This window comes from Diceros bicornis, chromosome 5 (assembly GCF_020826845.1).
Source record: "Diceros bicornis minor isolate mBicDic1 chromosome 5, mDicBic1.mat.cur, whole genome shotgun sequence".
NCBI classification, from domain to species: Eukaryota; Metazoa; Chordata; class Mammalia; order Perissodactyla; family Rhinocerotidae; genus Diceros; species Diceros bicornis.
This window is the reverse complement of record NC_080744.1, coordinates 44,998,050-45,023,908: the sequence shown is the minus strand read 5'-3', so window position 1 is coordinate 45,023,908 and position 25,859 is coordinate 44,998,050. Positions and strand designations below refer to the sequence as shown.

Sequence of the window (25,859 nt, the reverse complement as noted above, 5' to 3'; positions counted from 1 at the left end):
AGGAACTGATTAGATGTGAGGATACAGAGGAAAGAGTTGAAGATAGTTAAAGGAGCAGAGTTTGTAACCTTAGCATCAAGCTATAGCTACAGAAGAATGTTCCAGGGGGCTCCAGCAGTAAGACTTCCCAGCCATTCCTTTTCTCCTTGGGTACATTTTCAGAGAGCTTCCTTTTGAAGGCCATGCCCTAGGACCATGGGTTTTCTCCTTGCGCTTATCCATTGCAATACCCACTCTTTCCCACCCCTGGCCTGCCAGTGGTCACGAGAGAATGTGCTACGTAGAACTCAGCCACCCATTTTTAGTGTGTAAATCGTTTTCTTATAGAGCAAGGGACTGTCCAGAAACATAGGATAGAAAGTTAGAAAAGCTATAGGCACTCAGTAGACCGTCACCCTGCTCACTTTGGCACTGAGTTAAGACTTTGAAAGGCATTTGTAGTTCTCTATCCTAGTCCACCCTTCCATTTCAGGCATACTGAGGAAACAAGTTCCATTCTGTATGGGTTCAGGATTTCATGAAAAAAGTGATTTTTCTAGTCACCTAAACAAGCCATGACTCAGTGGCTTTCTAGAGATAACTACCACAACCACCACCATGCACCCGAAATTGCTCTGGACTTAGGTGTTCCTCCCCAGGCACACATTCTTCTCTTGATTTTTCTAAAAACTCTTATGACACCAAGCTGGCCCTCTAGCATACCTCAGGAAGTTGCCTCTCCATAATCCATACCCACTCCCTTCCTCTGTGCCCCAAATCGCCATCGTTCTATCTAACCTCATTTCTCTTAGTCTACCCTGTCCCTCCAAGTTCACATACAATTTGAGCAAAAGAATTTTCTGCAATGGAACCTACAGGAGGGTTACCAGGTCCAAGAGGGAGAACCTGAGGAGAAAGTATTGTCCTCATTCTCCAATCTCTCCTCTCTGAATCAGTTTGCTGTTCTTGAGTATTCTGTGAGTATTCAAAACAGGCAAAAGGATTGTACAGGGTTAGAATATGCCAAAACCCATGTCCTAAATATCTGGAATTCTGTACATAGTTTTAGAATAGAAACTGAAAGGGAAATACTCAACCTAGCATCGGTGATGGGAGAGAGACTCTTAGCAGGCTTGAAGAAACACGCTAAGCCTGGTGCATGTGTCTGTGCTTGCTCTCGGTTGCACCGAGGCAGCGCGCCCAGTGGGGGAAGCAGCAGAAGTTGCCTGCTCCTGAGGGTTCCCTGGGACATCTTGCTCTAATTTGATGAAATAACAAGCCACACATATTAAATATATTTTCTTAAAACCTATGTCTGAATTTTTGGTTGACCAAGGTCACAGTAGTATTTTGCTTTCAGTTACCTTGACTGGAATATTTTTCCTAGTTCCAAAGTTATATTTTCTTCTTTTTTTTTTTTTTTTATAATTTTATTTATTTATCTATTTTTCCCCCCAAAGCCTCAGTAGATAGTTGTATGTCATGGCTGCACATCCTTCTAGTTACTGTATGTGGGACACGGCCTCAGCATGGCTTGAGAAGCAGTGCATCGGTGCGCGCCCGGGATCCGAACCCTGGCCACCAGCAGCGGAGGGCGCGCACTTAACTGCTAAGCCACGGGGCCGGCCCTATATTTTCTTCTGATGACAAATTTGAATGCTAAATGTGTTGCAGGGGAATAAGACCAAAGACTATGACATATTTCCTTCCCCGGGGGGTTTTATTTCAGAAGTGGAAGACTGTATTTCTAGGTGTAATTATAACTAGTAACTCGTAAAAATTCTTGTTGGGAGCCCCAGATTCAGTGCTACCGTTTTGTGGGTGATGTCTGCTGCACATTGGCTCAGGTGATAATTCTGCCCCATGCTGTTTGGTTTTAGATGTCAATGAATGTCTGGACCCAACCACGTGCATCAGTGGGAACTGTGTCAACACTCCAGGCAGCTATACCTGTGATTGTCCACCCGATTTTGAGCTGAATCCAACTCGAGTTGGCTGTGTTGGTAAGATCTTAAAAACTTTTCAGAGAAGCATAGTGTTTGTTATTTTTAAAGCAGCATTGAACATTCCATTCTCAATTTTTTAAAAAGTAGTAATATGAAAATTTAAACATTTCCTAAATCTAGTTTATACTTTGGGGTACCCTTTCTATAGATAAATTCCCGGGATATGTGTTTGGGCACTTTTTAGATTCTGGTAAAAGTAAATTCTGGTTTTTAAACAGCTTCTGAAACAGTTTCTGAAATGGGTTTAAATTTTCAACTTACATAGAAAGAATCTGCCTGACACTTTTTTGTTTGTATATGGTAAATAGATACCCGTTCTGGAAATTGCTATTTGGATGTTCGACCTCGAGGAGACAATGGAGATACAGCCTGTAGCAATGAAATTGGAGTTGGTGTTTCCAAGGCTTCCTGCTGTTGTTCTCTGGGTAAAGCCTGGGGTACTCCTTGTGAGCTGTGCCCTGCTGTGAACACCTGTAAGTGGACATCCTCCTACGTATTATCATTCCAGGTCAGGCCAATTCTCCTTTCTAGATCCACAGAATAGAAGCCGCAGAGGGAGGGAGCTGCCACTAGTCTCTACTCTTTGATCAGACAAGGGAGATCAATCTTCTCAGCCCCGTTGAGGGACCCCACTCCCAATTTGGGAGCCAGAAAGTGTCACCAGTTGGCTTGCACTGAAAATCCAGGTGGGGCAGGTAACATCTCGCTTCCATTTGAGTGAAAAGCAGATCGCATCATTTTAAAGAAGAGTTTCCAGCTGAGTTACTTATATTGCTTACCTTCCAGGGACACAGTGATTGATCTCTCCTCTTGTCGTCTATTGCTAGTTTCAGAAGCTCTAAGACAGTCTCAAATGTCCCTGAGTGAAAGAGAAGCAATTAATTAAGCAAATATGAAATGGAAGATTATTCCATTCTTTTGGTATGACTTGAAAGAAAGCTCTAGAGTATGTCTTTAAGGACATAAATAAGTCTTCTTAAAAAATAAAAGACGTATAATGTATACAGAAGTCAAATTATACTGATGTACACCTTAAATTTACATAATGTTATAAACCAATGTTAGCTCAATAAAAAAAATACAATAAATAAAAGGCTTCCTGTTTGTCTAATAGGGTCCTATATTATGATTCAGAGTCAGATGTAGCTTCTTTGGCAAAGGTGAGTGGCTGCTACTCATAGGGTTACTGGGATCGGTATTGATTCTTTCCTTGCTGAAGGATCATTTATTCCCTTTTCCAAGAGTATTTGTTGAGTTCCTAGAGTGTGTATTTTGAGTGCACAAAGATGAATTAGACCAGATCCTGCCCTCCAAAAATGTACAGTCTAGCAAAATTTGACCCAAACATGAAAGCTGTAATTCAGTGTTGGCCTCAATAAGGGAAGAAAGAAGAGCAGACACAGGGCCATGAGTGGGAGAAAGAGCACACCTGATTCCAGTTAGGACTCCGTCACTTGCTACCCATATAACTGTGGGCAAGTTGCTTAGCAAGCCCGCGTTTCCTCATTCATAAAATGCCTCATAGGATTAAATGACATCACTTGTATAAAGCTCTCAGCACGAGGATGAATACTGAGCAAGCACCACTTACCCCCTTCTCTTCAGAAAAGGAAGTCCGTTCTGACTGGCAGAGGGTGGTGATGACTTTGTGCATTTTTTAATTGGGCCTTGAAGGAAGGGTGTGACATGAAAGAGGAGACTTAAAAAGAGTGAATGATTACAGAAAGAGGAGGAGAGAAAAAGTCAAAGAGGAGGACAGTTCATTTCATTGATGTCGAAAGAAGCAAACCAAGATGTTTGTGGGGGAATCCATTCTGTTGATTAATAATGATTAGCAAAGCAATAGAAGTCCACCCTACCCCACACCGGATCAGAGTATTCTATGTGTTCTATGAATACATAGAATTTCATAAATCCAGTTGAAGGAATTATCAGATTTGGGAAGACCACGATAATTCTGAAAGAACTGATTCTTATAGATGCTCACCAGGACAATACAGCAGATTAGGGTCATTCTTATTCATGTGTTCCTATATGCATCACACTGCTGGTGCATGGCACTGAAGTAAATGTTTTCAAATGAAATACTTGAATAACAGAATTAATGGGGGGAATCAAAGGACACTGAACAGTTGGTTTTGGAAACCAGGGGGATCAGTATTGCCATCGGCAGAAAAAGAGGGGCAAGAAACATCCCTAGACGTTAAGGAGAGGAGTCGGGTGAGAAGGAAGAAAGAACAGCTTTTCCTAAGGCTCTGTTTGGACAGGGTTTTGGAGACAGGCTGATTAACATTATTAAGGGTATTAAGGGAAGCTGTAATTCCTAGAAAGTTAAGGCTGAACAAAACATAAAAATGGAGAATGAGTTTGTTAGAAAAGAAAAAGGGAGAGAAAATCTTTAAAAAGAAATAATGGTGCAGATACAGAATAAAATAGTTCACAAAAACATAGGCCAGGAGAGTAGGTGGAGGGTTCAAAGACTGAGGACAGTGGCCTTACATTTGGTACACAGAGTAAAAGCCATTTGAAAAGGACAAGTATACACAAAGAGATTAACCTGTTTCAGATGGGTGGGGTAACCGCTAAAGAGTCCTGAAAATGAATTTTTCAGTTGTATATTTTAGTATTTCTCTTGAGGATACTATTTCTAAAAATTTTAGATTCAAAAGAACTCAATTAGATTTTTTTGTTTCAATAGCTGAGTACAAAATTCTTTGTCCTGGTGGAGAAGGTTTTCGACCCAACCCCATCACTGTTATATTGGAAGGTAATTCTGTTTCCTTTATCTTAAAGTACATACATTTTAAACTTCCTTGGGTTTATTTACAATGCTGTTGTTTTCACTTTGATAGATATTGACGAGTGCCAGGAGCTTCCAGGGCTGTGCCAAGGCGGGAAATGTATCAACACCTTTGGTAGTTTTCAGTGCCGCTGTCCAACGGGTTACTACCTGAATGAAGATACCCGAGTGTGTGATGGTAAATGACCCTTAGAGGATGATAAGTTCTTTCAAATAGAGAGAACTGACCTCAAAAACCAGCATATGGTTACCAGGAAAACTGAAATTTAGCTATATAGCACGGTGGTCTAAATATGAACATAGCCAGGTAAATATGGCACACATGTGGCAACTTAATGTTATTGACATAATGTCATTGTCATAATGCCACTACACCCTAAATCTTCCTCTTTTCCTGAGAAAAGTGAAGTTTTGTTATCTTGTGCCATAGTCCCATTTATGCCTACAAAGAGTTTTCCATGCTTTTCTGAAAAGCCATTTGTATTAAAGTAGAACAGGTCTCATTTCAGTGACTTCTATACCCTGGGCAGTTCTGGGCTCCTCTTCTTCCTGTCTTTCACCACTTATCATCGACCCTAATGCATTTAAATGAGCTTCTCTTAAAGACAGCCCCTTTGGTTTCATGATGTAAGTGATGACTCCTGTTCATCCTGTGTTACGGGAAAGATGGCGAATATTGACCACTTTTTGCCTTCAAAGCACTTGGACCATAGACCGGGATGAGAGAGATGGTTTTCATCTACATACAGGAGTCACGTGACTAATTATTAGGGAAGAGACCTCCTTGCATCCTGGAGGAGAAATATTCCTCTGTCTCTCCAAAAGCCTTATTAGGTGACCTCAGCAATGACAACTCATTGAGTATTAGTTGAGCATCACAGTGTATAGGACACAGCTCTAAGTCTCATGGAGTTAACAAAAATTAGAATCAACCCCTGTGTTTGAAAATGGGAAGGAGGTGTGAAATACCCACTTCTATGCTGCCTTACCAAGGCCATGTTTTTGTTGGCTGCAGGATATATCATATCCTTCCATAGGTTTTGTGAACATATGAAGTACATAGTTGTCTTTCCAAAGAATATTTGAGAGTTATACTTTCTCCACATTTCCATCTCTTGCATGCCTTGAGGATGTTATGGACTCATTTATTAGGAATTCATATCAGAAGGCAAAACTTCTTTTTCTAAAACCTCCTGTCCTGAAATGCACTCCTCAGCACAGACAAAGGACACTGATGAACTAAACATCTATTTCTCTTATCCAGATTTCAAAGTGTGCTGTGGATTTTCTCCTCCATTGTCAACATTTATATTGACACTGAGTACCAGGCCATTCCAGAGAGTGAAGTTTCCATATTCACATACCACTTTCTCTTTGGATTATAGATGTGAATGAATGTGAAACTCCCGGAATCTGTGGTCCAGGGACGTGTTACAACACTGTTGGCAACTACACCTGTATTTGCCCTCCAGACTACATGCAAGTGAATGGGGGGAATAATTGCATGGGTAAGTCCAAGCTTTGCTTAATAATGCATGTTTGGTCCTCATCTGCAGAGAGAAAAGGAGCTTACAAGTCTGGCAGTTAGTCCTTAGTGTTATGTTACTCATCAGACCCAGTGCTGCCGTCCTTTCACTATCTTTCTGAGAGCTTCCTCCCCTGTAAACCATAAGCTAGGCCTTTTTTCACCGCCTTGTGTGGGTGGTTGGGAGTTTTCTTTAAAATGTAATGTTGGAAAATCCCAAACAATGGTTTAATAATACTTCTTTTGTTTCACTTTGGGTGTATCTTTATACAGTTATATTTACGGCATTGACCTACAGTATTAAAACATCATGAGTGGGAAATAAGAAAATTACTGCCAGATAGCAGTGGAGAATTGTTACTAGGAGACTGAGTGTAGAGTCATATAAAGTTTGTTAATGCTACAGCTACAGAATGACTTTGTTCTGTGGCACAAAATACCAGGGAATACATTTCTCAAGGTCCTTTTTCTTGTAGCAGCAAAGGTAGATGGAAAGTTGTGTAAGAGCAGGCTTTTCCGGCCCTTATGAAAATTAAACTTCAAAAGAAACTCACTTCTTGACTATCCCCTTAGAAATCTGTCATAATTTCCCCATGGCATCACCAATCCCTTTCTTCTGCCTTTCTTCTAGATATGAGAAGAAGTTTGTGCTACAGAAACTATTATGCTGACAACCAGACCTGTGATGGAGAACTCTTGTTCAATATGACCAAGAAGATGTGCTGTTGTTCCTACAACATTGGCCGAGCCTGGAATAAGCCCTGTGAACAGTGTCCCATCCCAAGCACAGGTGAATTTTAGTTTTACCATTGCCAAAAATATAGGTCGATCAATTACCCTTGAATTGTTGGGGCATTGAGTCTCAGCAAGGGAAGAAAAGGGTGCATTGTTTATCTTCATAAGAAAAAATGAGCTCACAAAGGCAAATATTCACAGTTGATCCTGGTCCTTCCAACTGAAAATTAAGTCACAGATTATGCTTTCTAATTTATATATTAGTTCATTCAACAGACTTAGAGACTCAGCATATCATAAAAATATAAACATTGTTATCATTGTTATGGAGTTCGCCATATAACTAAAAGACTGAAAACTTTAAGCAAAGCAATTATGACAAATAAGTGAACCATATTCCTATTATTTTTACTTATTCATAACTAGTCTTGTTCCAAAAAGAATAGAAGGCAGCCCACAAAGATTCAAATGTAAAATAAGACGGCCTAAGGCAAATGCAAACAAGGGTAAGCAACTTGGAGCAAGGAGTGAGGCTAATACACAAAACCCAAGCCGGGAATTCCTGCACACTCGTCAGAGATGAGCAATAACTTCAGCTCCAAACTTTCTAAGCAGCTCACATAAAAAGGGAGACATGATCAAGTCTAAGAGTCTCAATGACCATACAGCAAACTCAGCACTAAAGGAAAGTACAACTCTTCTTGATATTGAGACCTGAGAGAAATTTCTTCTTATATCCTCATAGGGAAAAATATATATAATGTTATTTGTTTAAAAAAAATGTCTTACTTACATCCTTGGAGTAAATGAAGTGAAGACTTTAGTGCACTGTTTTTATAGCATGTGATGGATGATACATATCATAATGATGTCATTTACTAAAGTTATTCTTTAGATTGAATACGCTATCATGCATGTATTGATTAGAGTATTCTGAGGTATCTACTCCATTCCCTGCAATGATCTGTAATATACTAAATCTATTGTTTAGTGCTATCCAACAACACATGAAACAGAAGATTCTTTTTTAGTAAAATATACCATTTCATCTATTGTTTACTCCAGAAACAATGTAATGACCGTCACTTAGATTTATGAATTACCTCCACTCTGCAAGATGTCTGAAGACTAGGGGGTGGCAAACTATAGCCCGTGGGCCAAATCCATCCCACCACCTATTTTTGTATCTCCCTTAAGCTAAGAATGATTTTTACATTATTAAATGGTTGGAAAAAATCAAAAGAATAATATCATGATCTGAAAATTATATGAACTTCAAGTTTTGGTGTCCTTAAATAAAATTTTATTAGAACACAGCCACACTAATTTATTTACATATTGTCCATGGCTGCTTTCATGAGATAGTTGAGTAGTTTCAGTGGAGATTGCACAGCCTGCGAAACCTAAAATATTTCCTCTTTAGTCCTTCAAGAAAAAATCTGCTGACCCCTGTTCTTGTCCAATGGTCTTCAAATCTTTTGATCATACATACCTATCAGCAAAAATCCTGGGGGTTACAAACACTTGGTGTATGCATTTACACATAAAAGTGTATGTGTATATGTCTATATATTTGTTTTCAATTACATTGAAAAATGCGTTTATTATTTTTATGAACTCTTCTTTTATAAAATATACATGAAATTAATTAAAAAATAGATTTTACGAAGATACATAGAAGTCCTAGTATTTTCTTTTTTATCTTATGAGTCATTGTATCTTCCCCTGGAGACCACTTTAGAGACCCCTGATAAAGACTATCATTTACTCTCCGAAATGTCTCTCTGAGTTTTAAGAATTTGCATACTCAATATAAAATGCAAGATTCCTTCTTCTTGTTGAATATTGGCCAAATCCAGTCCTGGCTTTTCATTAGCTATGCAATCTGCACACGTTTTAGGTGTCCCTGAAATTTGTCTGGATGATCAGTGTCGGCTGGCATGACATTGGTTGGAAGTGGACACTCATAGATTAAGGAAATAAAGCACTAGGAGAAGAACATGATACATTTTGATTAAAATAATTCCAGAAACCTTGTACTAATTTTCACTGGATTTGGCCAATAAGGCACTGGCCGTCTTGAGCTTAAATTGATACCATGCCATATCAGTTACAGTCATGATCTGGAATTACAGGATCTCAGAGTTAGAAGGGACCACAGATGACATTTAGCTCATCTTTTATTATCAATCTTGATGAATTCAGGCGAGAAAGAGAAAGACAGAAGTTCTAGAGAACAAGAGAGCTAGCTGCACCAAAAGAAATCCAGCTCCAAAAATTGAAGTAATGACTTAAGTTGGTTGTCTGACCTGAATTAGTCATTAATAGATCTGATGTCAAGAACTTGGCTAGATTTGCTATGGTCTCCCCCAGTCTACTGAGAAAATGGCTTTTGTAAGCATTCCTCAAATCCTAGATCCCTTAATGCAGAGTAGAAAGAAGCACTCTTGACAGTCCCTGGGTTCAGAGCTGAACAACATTCTTATAGAAACCCAGATTCCTACAGGCAAGCTCATAGAAATGAGTGGCATATGATGTGGACACCTCTGCTTCTCTCTCATTATTTACATCAACATGAGGTCATTTTTTCTTCAAGGTTTGTCTTAAGGACAAAGTTACAACAGCTGTAGGAATTTTCAGATTTATTTTTTGTTTTAAATTCTACAAAGTACAGATAAATACCTTTCAAGAATGTTTACAAGTAGTGTCTTTCAGCCCACTCATTGCTCTTTGGTGACCCCTATTCCCACCCCCCTCACCTCACCTTTGTTTAATCACTGCAGATGAATTTGCTACACTGTGTGGAAGTCAAAGGCCAGGCTTCGTCATTGACATTTACACCGGCTTACCTGTTGGTGAGTTATAATGCCATGTTGGAAGTTTCTGGTTTTGCCTTTGTGTTAAGAAAAGGGAGTACACACCGTGATTTTCTCAGTTTGCTTTTTTTTTCTTAGAAGGAAAAATCGTTAAACAATGCCATGTAGCTTTATTGAAACACTGCTTCTTAGTTTGAAACACACTGTGCAAACACCCTGTGTAGCTCCACCTAATTGGCAGCAGCGCTTGTTGCTCATGATTAAGGGGACTGGAAAGCTTTTCACAAAATTACAATCAAGCTTAGTTAAACCAACCCTAGGCATCAACAGAGAGAGAGATTCTGGGAGTAGGGCCAGTTGACGTTTGATTTGACTATAATTCCCAATCCTTCCTTCTGACTAAGACATGAGTTTAATATGACTTTTCATACCAATCCTTATGTGTAGGTTGTTCACATAAAACGCTTTTTGTGGATCAGTTTTATCTCACATGGAATCTCCTCAGGTCATCTGCTTTGGGAATTTCAGTTGTGAAATAAAATTAAAAAAATCTTTCCAATCTGAGGCCCTGTCTGATAACTGGAGTGGAGACCACTACAGTGCTAGAGATGCTTGTGCAAGATTCAGAAGTATTGCACAGCGTTCAGCCAACAGAGGCAATGCCTTTGTGGTTTAAAAGCAAATAACATAAAAGTAGATGGAAAGCTATTGCATTCTCAGAGTTTTTCCCCAGTGTGATTTATATGCATCCTTAGATGCCCCTCTTAAGTCTGAGCAATTGTGTCTAGTAGCAAACATCACCACTTGCTTTGTTCCACCTTATTCCTAATAAGTAAACTGAAATCCACATCAGCCTTTCCAATGACCTTGTTTAAGAAAACAAGGGTCTGGTCCAGCAATCAGCCTGGCTCGCTTAGTGCCAAATCCATATGGCTCTGCAGTCTAGTCAACGTCCAAAGAAACTTCATGGTTTGGAAAGAAAAACTGCTAAATGACATTGGCGTGAAACACCTGGCCCTAGCTGCTTTGTTTTTCCCCTTCCCAAAACAGATCTTTTAATCTCCCTAGAATCTCTGATCCGAAGATAAGTGGTCTTTAGTAGTAATGATTCTCCACGGACAGACCAGGCGTGTACCCCAGCAAGGCCTGCCCTCCAAGGTTGGCAGCAGGCAAAGACTTGAAACAGCATTAACATCGTCTGCTAGTAGAGCTGGAAAGGCCTCAGACATCGTCTAATCCAAACGCCTTGCTTTACAGTTGAGGGGACAGAGGCCCAGAGAGGGGAAGGGACTCAGCCGAGGTCACCAGCTAATTAATAACAGAGCTGGGACCAGAATCCAGTCCTGACTCACAGCTTGCTTTGCCTCTAGCCCTTGAAAACTGGAAATGTGATAGTTAGCAATATACTTATTGTTACCAAATTCCACCATGCCAAAATATTTAGATGACTGGGAAACTTTGTTTTATTTAAGCTTTATACTCTTCTTCTGAAAGGTCTTAAGATTGTTGGCATACGCAGCCCATTCGTATGGGGTTAAAACTATAGCAAGTTTATTAATCTTGTCTTAAAATATAAACTTCTCCAAGTTGAAGTTCAAATGAAATCCAGACAGGAAAAGAAAATATAATTTTTAATATGTCCTTTTGCTATTTTATGCCTAACAATGGCTAGAAATTTGACCCAGCCTGTTATTGTTAAACTTGATAATACATCACTTATATTTAAAACAAATAAATGTGTATAATATTTCATGTTTTAACCCATACTAAAAGAATGTCATCTGAATTGTTTTTGTGTTTGCTGATGATACACAGTTGTGATGTTACTTTGCATAACTTTTTAACAACCTGAATGACAAATGTGTGAAAAATCTAAAACCATAATTGCCTGTATTCAAAGTAGCAGTATACCTTTTGAGATTCTAAGCTGTTTTTTCCATTAAAGAGATCAATTTGCCTTCAAACAAAATCAAACCCTTCAGAAAAGGGTCTAAAATAAGTCTATGGCCTGTCAGATTTCTCTTTTAAAACAGGTTGGTTTTAGAGTGATTCTTCTGAAATTGCGGCAGCTCTTGTAGGCTCCACTGAGGTCTCTGGCCATCTTCTAACAGCTTGGGCAAAGTACTTTGCAGGCGCTCTTGACTATAACATGTAAATAAAAGTATCTCCACAACAGGAACAGAAACCTAGTGGATTGGAAAGATGGGTGATGTAGACCAAAGCTCTATAGCCCAGGTCCTAACTCTGCTCTCACTCCCACTTTGGTCCTGTTTTAGCGCTCACCAATTCCACTTCCAATACTGGTTCTTCATTTAACAAATTTTAATTGACACTTAACAGTTGTCAGACAGCATGGTAGGGGCCAGTAACACAGTGGTGTGGCAGCCAGGCCCAGCCCCTGGCCTTAGGAAGCCACAGTCTACTGTGACAGTCCTTCCTCAATGCTGGCCCAGTCTTCACAAGCAACCCAGACCCAGCTCACATCCTCAGACCTGACTTACCCCTTGCAGTTTTCATCTCTAAAAGTTTGATTTGGGTCTTTTTTTATATCTTCTATATCTCTATTTAATATGTCCATCATTGATATGTCCAAGGAGGAAGGGAGCCTTGAAGTGGAATTTGAAAGATCGGGGTTGGCTATGACCATGGGCTCCTCCTTTGTTCTTCACCAGCTCTCCTTTCCCATTCTAGCCAAATACCACCACACACTTTGGGTAGAGAGGCCATTTACTCTCAGCAGTCACTTTTATTCTACTCATCTGGTGCACACTCAGTGGGTTCGAAGATGGCTCCTACATGGACAAAGCTGATGTTCTGAAACCAAACCAAAAAGACAGTACATCCAGATAGACACATGAGTGTCTGAAAAGCAGTTTAATTATTTCGATTTGCTCTTCATCGATGTTCTCCCACTTCCATCATCACCGTCCCAACACACACACCCACACACGTGCACATGAACACACACACACACACATACACCACACTTTCTCTTTTTCAATTTTAGATCTTACGTAGAATGTTGAGTTAGAGGCGACTGACTTTCAATCCCAATTTACCCTGTCCAGGGACCATGTGCCGTGCTGTCACTCACACGTGGCTGCTCTGTTTCTAGATATTGATGAATGCCGGGAGATCCCAGGGGTCTGTGAAAATGGAGTGTGTATCAACATGGTTGGCAGCTTCAGATGTGAATGTCCAGTGGGCTTCTTCTATAATGACAAGTTATTGGTTTGTGAAGGTAAGTGATGTTGTCACTATATCATGTCCAGAAATGAGCCAACTGGTGGGGTACTTATCCACACACGCTTGGCCAATTTCATAACATTGGAATTTCAGAAATTCATCAGGCTCAAGCAGTAGTGAAGGGCACAGTGTGGAACAACATGAAATTTCATGTAAAAAAAAAATTTCTAACTCGCAGTGGAAAAAGCAGGCCATACATTCCCCAGCCCCGCCCCCCACACACAATGTATTAGATTTTTCCAGCTGATATGAAAAAGCCTTGAGTTCCTGGGTGTGTCAGATAGATTGCTTTTGTTTCACATCGCTTGCAAGTGAGCATGAGTGGTGGGCAATCATCTTGAGTTGAATCACAAAATCAGTGTTCTCTTCCAAACGGAGCCTTTGCTACTCCCAAGTGAAAACAAGGTTAATGCAAATATTCCAAATGCATGAGAGAATTCCAAATGGCAAGAACGGCAAATTCGATTTTATATGAAGAATGTTGGCATGCATGCAAATGGTACTTTTTTCATTTTCAAATTACCTCCCCTTGCCATGTGTATGTGCTGTGATTCTGCGCATTCCTTACAGCACTTCATATTTTTCTTACATCTGGGGAAGATAGTGTTCTTTTACATTTTAGTAAAAGGGACATTCCTGGTTATTAAATATACCATGTGCCCTAGGATAGCTGGAATAATTTTCTATTTAATACTTAAACTTGGGGCCTCTAGCAGAGTTTTTGGTCATGTTAGAAAGGGTTATTACCCCTCAGAGCATGTATTTGAGCACATATGTCAACATTTTAATGTTAAAAAATCTTCTTCTCCTAACCTGGGGACAACTTAGAGATCGTGAGTAAAATTATAGTCCCAAGCACATGCTTATTAAATTCTCCTCACCAGTCTTTCAGTTACTATGGCCAAATTGGCACATGTCCCTTACTCTGCCTGCTGTGGGGGAGTGGAAATGGGGTGGGTAGCCATTCAGAGCCTTCCTAAGGAGATGGTCATTTCAGGCCTTGGCCTGGCCACGGTGCTTTGAGGCCATCAAGGATCAGGTGTCTGGAGAAGAGGCATGAGAGGGAGAAGAGAAGGGAGCCCCCAGCAGATGATCTTACAGTGCTGGAGTGGCTGCCTTGCTCATAGCCACAGTCTTCCACCTTTCATACATGCCTCGGGATGACTGTGACCTTCTTGTGGCATCTCCTCTTCTCTTCCCTTCAGAGATCCTTTTGATGGTTACTCTACCTAGGTGCCTCTCTGGTATTCACATTTGCTGAAGCAGCAGCCCTTGGCCAGAACCCATAGGCAAGGCACCTATGACCGCCATGTCAACCTAGACCTTGCTACACACCTGAGATTGAAAACCTATGGCTGCACCAATGCCAGGCACTTTGCTGTCAGGGTAGCATTCAGTGGATACTGAGATTACAAAGCACTCCAAATTTTGGTTTCCATTTCACAGGATATTCATCTTTGGAGTGAATGTTTAATCCAGGGTCAGCTGCTTCCCAGCACACTCTTAGCTCTCAGAACCAGAAATAAAGTTTGATTTAGTACATGCCTCAGCAACACTGAAGTTGGAATGGATTCTAGAAGTGATTTAGGGAGCATCCATGCGTCTGCTCTCCCCAAGTATGTGTATAATCAGATGTTAGGCATCTGACGCATCACAGAGATGCTCGTCTGTGACACCATTTGGCTTCTCCCACACAAGCCACCCTCTGTGTTTCTGTACACTCTGAGTTAAGAGGAGGGCAGATGTGGTGGGTAAGGTGGTGCTGGGTGCTGGGCCCATTATTACCCGAGGCAAGCATACTTCTGCTCTTGTATCTGTTGCACAGAGAGGCACAGCCCACCCCGCATTAGACAGAAACTCCCACTGGCTATAGTCCTGAGGTTTTCCGCCACAAAAGCACAGACATAAGAGGCATAGGTTGATGTATTTGCCGCCCCCTTGTGGAAACTTCTTTGGCTGAGCCAACTTCTGCGTAAAACCCCCGTACTGGTGCTAAGGGCCAACTCCCACTTGGGTTACAGGCTATTCCCTTTACTGGACTTAGACTGAATTAGATGATTTCATTGGAGCGGGGGCAGGGAACATGTATTTTGCCTCATGGTATAGCCTGGACTGTGCGGTAACTCTTGCGACGCCGTGAATTTGAACTACATTAGGTACATGTTTTAAAAATAAAATAAAGATAGGCAAACACAGCCTGAGTGTAGTCAGAGTGCTGGAGCACACAATAACCATTTTATTCTTTTCTTTGATAATGAGAATTGGGTTGTTTTCAGTAGTTTTATGTGCGACCTCTCATGTTAAGTTTCCTTGGTTTGACTGCCTTGTGGCAGTAATTTAAGCAGGAGCTCCTGTAGCCTTGCAACTCAAAGCACAGTCTGTGGACCAGGAGCACCAGCATCGCCTGGGAACTTATTGAAAAGGCAGAATCTCAGGCCATTCCCCAAACATGCGGAGTCAGGATCTGCCTTTCCACAAGATCCCAGGTGATTCATATGCACATTAAGGTTTGAGATGCTCTGCTCTCCAGACCTTACAACCTTCCAGACAAAAGCAACCTGACTGAATCATAAAACCCTGGGGCTTTGAGCAAATACAAGATTTCCTAGGATTTTAGTCTATACCCATATCAAGTCCTGGGTCCCTAGCAGCTGAGTTTCATGACTTTTTGTAGCCATGAGCACCATTAGAGTGCGTATGTGGTCATAAATCAAGTACTCACGTTTATGAAAAATATTAGTAAAGCAGAAAAATTAGAAAATGAGTTTCTAGTCTTCCGTTGTCTGTTCAATAGAACCAATCAAAATTAGAAAGTCTAAATCTGTTTTCTGTGAGAAGCTTCATCGACTTGACACCAGATTCTGTTCTCCTTCTAATTAAATTCTCTCTGCTTGTAGATATTGACGAGTGTCAGAACGGGCCGGTGTGCCAGCGCAATGCTGAGTGCATCAACACCGCTGGCAGCTACCGCTGTGACTGCAAGCCCGGCTACCGCTTCACGTCCACGGGGCAGTGCAATGGCAAGTAGTCCCCCCCACCGCAGGACGACCCAATGGGTTATCACCATCAAGCTTCGGATACTTGGACTTCTTTTGAGATGGTTAGGTTAAAGAATACATGAGTTAAGACTTAGACCGCTGAGTTCTAGTAGAGTGGGAAAAAGGAAAATTGTTGAAATGTCTAAACATTTTCCCATCTTTTTTCCCTCTTTATAGATGAGATGTTTTCAAAACAAGAAACAAATCACATACATATATAGCTTTCATACTTGCCCATCTGCTGCCCTGCTGAAAATGCTCTTACCCACAAATACACACACAGACATGCACATACATATATGTGCCCACACACACACATCCCTAACCAGTATTCAGGACCAAATACTTTTTTTCCTTTCATATATAATCCCCCTTAGGCAGGTGAGATTGTCACCATCCCAGGCACCCACCCCAAATCTAGATAGTGAAGCTCTCCTGAGCTGTGCAACATTAACCTGCATAAACTGAACAAACAGAACCAGTAACATCACTTGTCCTCCTAAACATCTTACAGACGACAGATCGCTCAGTGAGGGCAGCCTTGTATTAGCCTTGTATTAGCCTTGTATTCAGCCTTGTATTAGCTATAAAGTCACCTACAGTAAAATGAGAATCTATCCCCTAGAGGTTAGGTTTTTTTGTTGTTCACTTTTGTCAGAGATGTAATAGAAGTAAGAAGGATGAGTACGTTATCAACTTAAATTGACGGTAAAGTTATTAAGTATGATGATAGCCAGTGGTATCAAACTTAAAACACTGGTGTTTCAGCCCAGAAAACAAAATAATACCACAGAATTATTTCCATGTAAGTTTTTGAGTAATTATAAATCCTTATATATTTAGCAAGGAATCAGGAAAAGTGTGTTATTTTGCTTATGGTTCATTTCACAGGGAGTTTCCTGGATATTTTATGCATTTGTGAATGAAACAACACCAGGGAACACAGTCCGGTTTTCCCTAGATTCCCTTGCCCACCAGCGATTAAGTGGTAGGAAGCGCACTGCTCTCTGCAGGATATTTCACATTGTTTTATGAGACCTTGGTGGGAAGAGGGTGTACTAGCAGAACAAAAACTCACTTTGAGAATCAAGACTTGTTTTGTTGAGTTTAAAGGAACATGTGCAAGTGTTTAGCATTTTGTCAACAGAGCTGTTGTTGTCCACGTATTAAAAAAACACGGCAGGAAAAGTGGGGACGTCTGTGATATGAGCCACAATACCCCAGTGAAACTTGGCATTGACACCACTTCCCTGCATTTTGCTCTTAATTTATATTTCTTTGAAATTGGGTGAAATAATTCCAATCAAAATAAAGAATTGCTGATAATATAGAATGTGTCATTTCACGCGCAGGCAAGAAGTTATTTATACAGCAAGACAGCATGTCCAGCCAGGGCCTGTTGGGGCTTAAGCCCTGTCATATTTTCTTGTAGAACATTAACATAAATAAAACTCATCAGGCGTTAACCAGCAACAAGTGCTTGAGTGAACGTTATTTGTAGCCAAAGCTCAGTTTTCCTCATTCATTGAAATCCGTAGGAGAAAGGGAATGTACTTGAGTTTTGCAACTCTTCAGCCTCTAGGGTTAAAGATTGCACTCTGGAAATGTCTTCGTTTACATCTTACTTTTAAAATCTTTCAAAATGTCTTTACATGCTATTGTATACGTGGCATCTTTCACACATATTGCAAAATATTCCTCTCCTTCGGTGTTTCAGATGAAAAGAACTAAGATTTTCTTTCTATCATAAGATTTTTATTTGAATTCATAAGTACATCATTTCAAATCCCAAATCACAGCTGACCTTAATACCCATATTGTTCCTGAAAGATCTGAGGGAACAATTAGTTATCTAAGCCCAGGATACTAGGCTGACTTCAGGAGCTGTATAGTTGGAGCATGCAGCTTCCTTCTGAAATATCTTACTCGGATATAGACAAGACACAAGTTCTTCCCAAGCACTTCCTCATGGTCTCCTCTATCTCCACTGACTGTGGGGTTTTTCCTCCAAGGCTCTGTTTAAACCTCCTGTCTCAACCTCAGACATAATCTCCTGGGAGTTCAAATCCTGGTGCTTGTAGAAACCTAGTTTTCTGGTCTCAAGACAAAGTGAACTTCATAAGTAAGTTCTTTAGAATTGTAACTTTCTGTTTCACCAATAGACCCCAAAGTATTCCATGTTTCATTTTCTTAAAACCATCATGAAATAGGCAATGAAGAAAGAAAATTCCTAATTGGGGATCCCTTTCTAAGAAGATCCTTAATCTTGCCATTTCCTGTGGACCCCAGAGGTAAAACAGACGGAGTCCCTTGCATACTCCCAGATCCGGTACTATCTGAGGGCGCCCAAGTTTTGGGCCAACTGTGGTAGGCCCCAAGAACCCTTCCTCAAAATCATCTCACTTCACAAAGCTTGGCAATGGAAATCAATTTCCTCTGCCTATCCCAGGGAGCAGTTTGCTCATTTTAAATCCATTTTTTCTAATAGCAATAATCATAATTTAAGTTAACTGCCATTTCTGCATAGGCCAGCAGTAGCTCCTAAGCTGCTCTATCCCAATTTTCCCTTTTAATGATATACTCAGCCTCGCTTGAGACTTTTAAACAGTATGGTGATTCATCAATTCTAAATGTTCTGTATATTGGAAGGAAGTAGTTGTTAAAATGGCAGCCTGAGCACCTGAAATGTGGGGGATATCTTCTCTTCTGGTGTGGATACGGCTGCTCTGTGCAGCAAAAAGTGCCCATTCGCAGTTGCTGCCTTCTCAGTAGACAGGGCAGGTGAACAGCAGGTTTGGGTTATTCACCTAAGAACAGGTGCTGCTGTGCTCCAGCATCTACACCCAAGGTGGCATTCTGCTATTTGCTTTCTTTCGTGACACTAGGAAAATCAGGATGATACAGTGCTCTTCAATTTACATTTGCCCTAAACATAGAATTTTGAGAGCTTTAAAGAATTAAATTAGAGATATAAGTAGGTCTGTAATTATGTCATTTTTGGATTCATGCAATAAATTCTTCCCCTCTGATAACCATATTTCAGGAGAGCAACAAATATTCACTTGATGGTAAATATAATTTAGAGCTTAAATATAATTTAAAGACTGGCAGAAACAAGATGAGAGGCTTTCCTTTGACTGAATATGAATAAAAAGAAAGAAACATCATTAGGATTGTCAAGTGCTAAAAGGAGCTGTCTGTAGACTTGAAGACTTGGTTAAGATGGAACAACAGTTTATAGAAGTAAGACAGAACAATGAGATGAAACTTGAATAAGGGGCAGTGTGGGTTGTCCATCAAGAAAACCTATCTTAGTGATGGGATTTATTGGACTTTGTTATAAATTTCCAGAGGAAGCCATGAAGGGTCCATGATTTGAGGCAACAAATCTTGACTAGACAAAATACTTCGGTTAATTCCACAGTCTGTATTGCTGCTAAGGCAGATAATCAAATGGATTATCTCCCAGCGTCTCCTTCATTCTACTTCTAAGTTTTCTCATTTTTCAGAACATTTTTTGGATATTGCTCATGTATTAACAGACTGAATATGCCTATTAATCAGAGTAAGTTTTAACCAGTTTTGAGGCAAAAATAAATATAATGCCAGTGTACGTCTTACTGGCTTAATTTAGAGCTAGGATTAATCCTGAGAGCAATACCTAGAAGTAAGTTATTCAGTTTGATTTTGTCTTCTAAGCTGCAATTTAAGATGCATTTTATCTACAGATCGCAATGAATGTCAAGAAATCCCTAATATATGCAGCCATGGACAGTGTATTGACACAGTTGGGAGCTTTTATTGCATTTGCCACACTGGTTTTAAAACAAATGCTGATCAAACTATGTGTTTGGGTGAGTATATGACTATCATTTCACTTTTTCTTCATATCCTATTGAGAAATTCATTTGAATATATATAAAATATATATAAAAGTTGAATATATATAAAAGTTTGAATATATATAAAAGTTAATTCTAAACCTTTCAGTAGTTGTTTTGCTGTTTATAAAATGAAAACACAGCAGGAGTGTAGCATTAACATTTTTTGGTATTTAATCTTTGAATCTGAACATAATAAACCTCTTTCCTGATATTCATTTGGCTGTCCATTCAGAAAAACTTTTGAGTAAGGGATAAATTGAGAGAGATAGTAAGACAAAAAATTACTTTTTATTAATGTTAATAGCCTGTTATTTATGTGGGTTTGCCTTATTAGGACAGAGTGCAGCTTTTGAGTGTTTGAGTATGAGCGTTTTTTGAGAAGGGTCTATAGTTTGTACCAAATCCTCAAAGGCAAATTTACAGATCCTACAAAGGCAAAAAAAGTAAAGAAACATTTTCCTAGGAGAAAAGAGCTCAAGATTTTAAATCTCTTCCTTGGTTTCAGTACTGAATCAAGATGCTGATTTCGAATACACCTCAAATAAGTAATTAGTCATTTCCTCTATTTCCCTCGTTTCTTTTTCTGCTTTAAAGCAACATCTGTCGAGTCTTTTGGGGACTTCATGGACATGAATCAGTTTCACAGCTGGGAAAAGAACAATCAATAGAATAATGTTTAAAGTGCTTGCCTTTGGCTGTAATTGGATTCATTCATTAGGGAACATTCTCATAAAGTTTTGTCTTCTTCAAAGCAGATAAGTTTTAAATTAAAGGAGTATGATTAGCCCTGCTCATCACTGGGGAGTGAACCCCAGCGTATTAATGAGACCCTACCCAACTTACTTTCTCCCTCTTCCATCTGAGTTGTCTGGAACTCCCTATCAAAGAACTCCCCTTGCTTGGCTAGAAATGAATCAAGGCAGAAGCTTTTAATTGCTGGCAGGGTGACTCATCTGGATGCAGTCTTCAACCACAGACACACACATTGGAGTCACTTTGGGGTTAGTAGTGGCTTCCTGATTTAGGATCACAGATAATTTATCTTCACATCCAAAATTTGAAAGGAAAGGAAATCCTAGCTCTAAACACGACGTTTTGCTAACCTGAGATGTTACCTTCCACTCCCTCTCCCTCCCTTTGTCCTTGCCCTCCTCATTCTGCCTTACTCTCGAAAACCAGCAGTATCAACTTTCTTTCATTTTAACTTCTTAATTCCTCCTTCATATCATGTACACTTACTCTTTATAAGAAAGATGTTAGCTGCTGTGGTGAGGAGCAGACTTATAAGAAGCCAAAATAGCTTTACAAAACCATCAAAGAGAAAAGTCATAGACCAATAAAAAGACAAATAGCGCAAGAGTGTATCAGAAGAGCCAAATTAAGCGCCATCACACTGGGATAGTTTAGAAGAGTGAGATAAGTCGCCATGTGACGGGAATGGTTGTGGGTTTTTACAGGTGGACTGGGAAAAAGGAAAAGATGTCTAAAATGTCAGGTGAGTTAGAAAGCTAATTTATTTTGTTGCTGATTTCAGGGTAATATCAGGTGACTCACTGCTTTTTGGTAAACTGGAGTGAGAATCTTAAAGGCTGAAGTTTGCCAGAGGTGGCAGGAAATCAAGACCCAGATGCGCACAGAATTTTCCATTTCCAAGTGAAAATATTTGAGAAAAGTGGCAAGGGTGGAGAATTCTAGAAGTAAATAGAATAAAATAATTCTTGTCCAGTTCTCATGTCCTTAGCTTGCCTCCTTTCACATGCCAACCAGGGAAACAATCTGCTCCCAAGGTTTAGAACCTTGCCTTTTGCTGGTTTCTCACAAGGAGTGGCCACTGCTGGAACTAATACCAACATCAAGAACTTCTCAGCCTACATTTGACACTTCCTAAACCCCAAAATGCCCTTTAACCCCAGGTAACCGTGTAATCGCTTCTTCCATTAATAATTTTTTTTATGTCGTTTGTTCCTACTAGACATAAATGAATGTGAAAGAGATGCCTGTGGGAACGGAACTTGCCGAAACACAATTGGTTCCTTCAACTGCCGCTGCAACCATGGTTTCATCCTTTCTCACAACAATGACTGTATAGGTGCGTGTGCAAAATAGTCGGTCAACAAAAGAAGTCAGTTTTATATGTGTTCTTTGTAATTAGCATCATCTCCAGTGTGCCGGCTATCTTTTTGCAATATATGCCATCTTATGCGTGACAGTTGCTTAAAAGACTTGTCAAATATAATGTGCTAATTAAATGTCAAATATAATAACTACATATATTACTTTTAGTCGGATGCTCATTAGCAGCTATAATTTTTGTGTCTACTATGCTGTGAATAAATAAATTTCAAAATGAATTGATTGCATTTTAAAACATACAAAAGTGGGGGCCAGCCTGGTGGCATGCTGGTTGGGTTCGCTTGCTCCGCTTTGGTGGCCCAGGATTTGCAGGTTCAGATCCCGGACAAGGACCCACGTACCACTTATTGAGCCATGCTGTGCCAGGTGTCCCACATGTAAAGTGGAGGAAGATGGGCACAGATATTAGCTCAAGGCCAATCTTCCTCAGCAAAAAGAGGAGGATTGGCAACAGATATTAGCTCAGGGCTAATCTTCCTCACCAAAAAAAAAAAAAAAGTGATTCTTTGCAAAGAAATTACATAATTCAAGAATAATGTGGACCTACTTGTCTAGATGTTTCACTACAGTCTCTCTTAAAAGAAGTAAATTATTGAATCTATAAAATCTTCCTTATAAAACATACTCTATTATTCATAAGCAAGAGTAATAAACCGAGTTTTGTATTATGCTAGAGGCTAGTTTTATATACTTCTGATTATGAGAATACTTATTAATACTGTATTATCAGCTGTATTGTGTATTAGTAATTCAGTTTTAGCCTTTACAAAGGAAACCTAAAGGAAGATCAAGGTAAACTCATATAGAATTCTAATATAAATTGTTAATCTCTAATTAGTTAGAATGGTGTAGTCTTGTTAGGTTTCGATAGGTGCTTAAAGCCAAGTCTATTATTACAAACAATATCTTCATTGGAATTTCTTACTTTTAGTCAAGCCAGCAAAGGTGCTGAAATTCAGAATAAGTATTTTTCCCTTTAAAGGTTTTGATCATTGCTGGGATTATGACTTTCTTTTTGGAATATATCAAAGGATATTTTTTTGACAGATGTTGATGAATGTGCAACTGGAAATGGGAACCTTTGCAGAAATGGCCAATGCATCAATACAGTGGGGTCCTTCCAGTGTCAGTGCAATGAAGGCTATGAGGTGGCTCCAGATGGAAGAACCTGTGTGGGTGAGTGCTGCCTCAGAGAGACCCTCCAAAGAATGCTCCAGAGACCACTCAAAGAATGGTGCAGTCCCTAACATACCCCTTCCTTCTGGAAGCCTGGAGGGAAAAAATCAGAGTAGAATTATACTAATCCTGCCATATACACACATACATACACACACACGCACATGTATATATACCACTTTTCTCCCTTATCTTTTAAAATTAACTTGGACTCATAGAGAAGAGTTAAACTGTTAAATTTAACAGACAGTTAAATTGTTCTATAAACAATTGTAATTTCCTTTCTTATATTTTTTATTCAAAATAGCTTGGTAGTAAGCTCTTATATAATTTTTTGGATGCTCTCAAAAATCTTTATACCCATTGGCTCTTCACATGCTACACTTTTCTGGAAATATTTAATTTGTGATGGGTCAAATAAGATATGGTTGTTATATTGCACACTTCCAAAAGCCGATAAAGCTTATATTTTTATTGAGTCATTAATTTTTCTCCATGGTAAAGTTTTGTGGACTTTAATTACTTTTATGTATTTCTTTGATTTGATTCCAGTTTCTTTGAATTTTAATTGCTTGATGGAAATCATGCCAGTGGGAACCTCTTCCTTCTTTTTCCCTTTTCTTTGCAGATATCAATGAATGTCTTCTAGAACCTAGAAAATGTGCACCAGGCACCTGTCAAAACTTGGATGGGTCCTACAGATGCATTTGTCCACCTGGATACAGTCTACAAAATGACAAGTGTGAAGGTAGGAGGGCCATCAATATTTGGAAATGAGAGTATTGGTTAATGCATTGGCATTATCAAAGTCAACGTTTTTGTGATGGTATGATGATGTCTTCATTTTGAAATACTTTATCAGAAACAAATCCAAGGGCAGAGGGTGTGACTTATGGCCTCGTACTTAGATGGTGAGACAAGAACATCTAATTCTCATGCTGATCTCTGATGAAGCTATTTTGCTCTGGGCGTATTGGTGGTCATATGACCCTCTTTTCCAATGTGTTTTTATGCAGCTTGTAAAAAATCCTGGATTACATGTTTTTAAGTGCCAATAAGTTGCAACTAAAAATAGCTTCCTGATTCCAGTTAAAATCTTTAAGTAACCACATTCACGGTTGGATGAAGGTAGCTATATAATTTGTTTATGTTGTTTGACCTATAGGGCAGTGGGAATGTGTTACTACAAATAACTTCTCAGCAAACTTTATAGTACGGCATTCCTCAATACATATATCCTTGCATTAAATGAAGGACATTGATTGCCAGAACTTCATAAATAACTAGGAGTGAAAGGATTTTTAAAAAGTCGCTTAGTCCATGCTCCCACCTTTAAACAGATCTACATCTAATCCATAATGAGTAACAATTTCCTCTACTTTTAATATCATCATGAGAAATTTTATTATATATCCAATTTAAATTTCAGTCAAGTGACAATATTCTAAATGGAAACATTTTATCAAAGTTAGGCCTGATTGCAAATTATTAAAAGTGTTATTTTACTTTTATTAAAGATCAGCTTTATTCACTCCATGATTAATGCAAAATTCCCCTAGAATGAATAGAATGGAAATGTATAGAAAGAAAAACACTTCCTGAATAGACAATAAATGTGCCCATTCTACAGTCTTTGTCCCCACTCTTATGAAGTCAGTGTCTACAGGTTAATTTCCACTATAAGAGAAAGAATCATAACAACAACAAAAACAACAACCGAAAAGAAATATTTGAGCATTTTTACAAAAGTTGGCTTTTCTTTTAAGAAAAGGTTGGATGTTGTGGTGAAGGGAGTATGGGAATGGAGTAATTTTGATCATCATCAGCGGTTCAGATTCGTTAGTAAACCACAGAAAACATGATGCAATTATAAATGCAACGTAATAGCATGGAGTGAGGAAGAAGCTAGTTTTGCATTGTACAGGAAGATAATCACTTTGCACTGCACATTTCTAGAATATCTATTGTGTGGTATTTACAATATTAAGTCAAGATAACGGAGTTAATTTCCTAAATTCCCTTTAATTGGACCGTGGGGAATAAAGTTGTGTAATGCAATGTAATAACACATTTTGGTGTGGGTAGAACTCTGCACAAACATGAAAATAAAGAACCTCAAGATACAAGAGACATGTGCTTTGTTGAAAAAAAAATAAGTGTTTCCATAAAAATAGCATGGCTTAGAATCAAAGCTTACTTGTTTTTCACTACAAATTCCTGCTGAAAGTCAGGGGAAAGATGGGTAGGTCTGTTGGACAGAGTGACCATACTTTTTCCATAAGTGGGTGATCATGTAATTTATTGACCAAACCAAGACACTTTTGAGGAGGGCACCGTCAATAATGAGGCCAGGTCAACAGGCATAAGCTAGGACTCTCCCAGGCAGAGTAGGGCATATGGCTACCCAAGCCACTTGAACTTTACCTCAGACCACCCTCAATCACCCCTTTACAGTAGCTAAGATGTATTAATATGCTAAGGGAAACATACCACAATGCTAAGTGTATCGGTTCCTATTATC

The 25,859-nt window shown here is 39.4% G+C and overlaps 1 protein-coding gene across 1 annotated transcript in view; it reads left to right on the top strand.

Annotated features, from left to right (window-relative positions):
• Window positions 1-25,859, top strand: part of FBN1 (fibrillin 1) — a 227,559-nt gene that overhangs the window by 171,793 nt on the left and 29,907 nt on the right. The window contains exons 36-48 of the mRNA XM_058541525.1: window positions 1,860-1,982; window positions 2,294-2,458; window positions 4,684-4,752; window positions 4,838-4,963; window positions 6,171-6,293; window positions 6,942-7,100; window positions 9,829-9,900; window positions 12,977-13,102; window positions 16,005-16,127; window positions 19,874-19,999; window positions 22,002-22,118; window positions 23,210-23,338; window positions 23,967-24,086. Coding sequence (XP_058397508.1) covers window positions 1,860-1,982; window positions 2,294-2,458; window positions 4,684-4,752; window positions 4,838-4,963; window positions 6,171-6,293; window positions 6,942-7,100; window positions 9,829-9,900; window positions 12,977-13,102; window positions 16,005-16,127; window positions 19,874-19,999; window positions 22,002-22,118; window positions 23,210-23,338; window positions 23,967-24,086 — 1,578 coding nt within the window. The remainder of the gene's footprint in view (window positions 1-1,859; window positions 1,983-2,293; window positions 2,459-4,683; window positions 4,753-4,837; window positions 4,964-6,170; window positions 6,294-6,941; window positions 7,101-9,828; window positions 9,901-12,976; window positions 13,103-16,004; window positions 16,128-19,873; window positions 20,000-22,001; window positions 22,119-23,209; window positions 23,339-23,966; window positions 24,087-25,859) is intronic.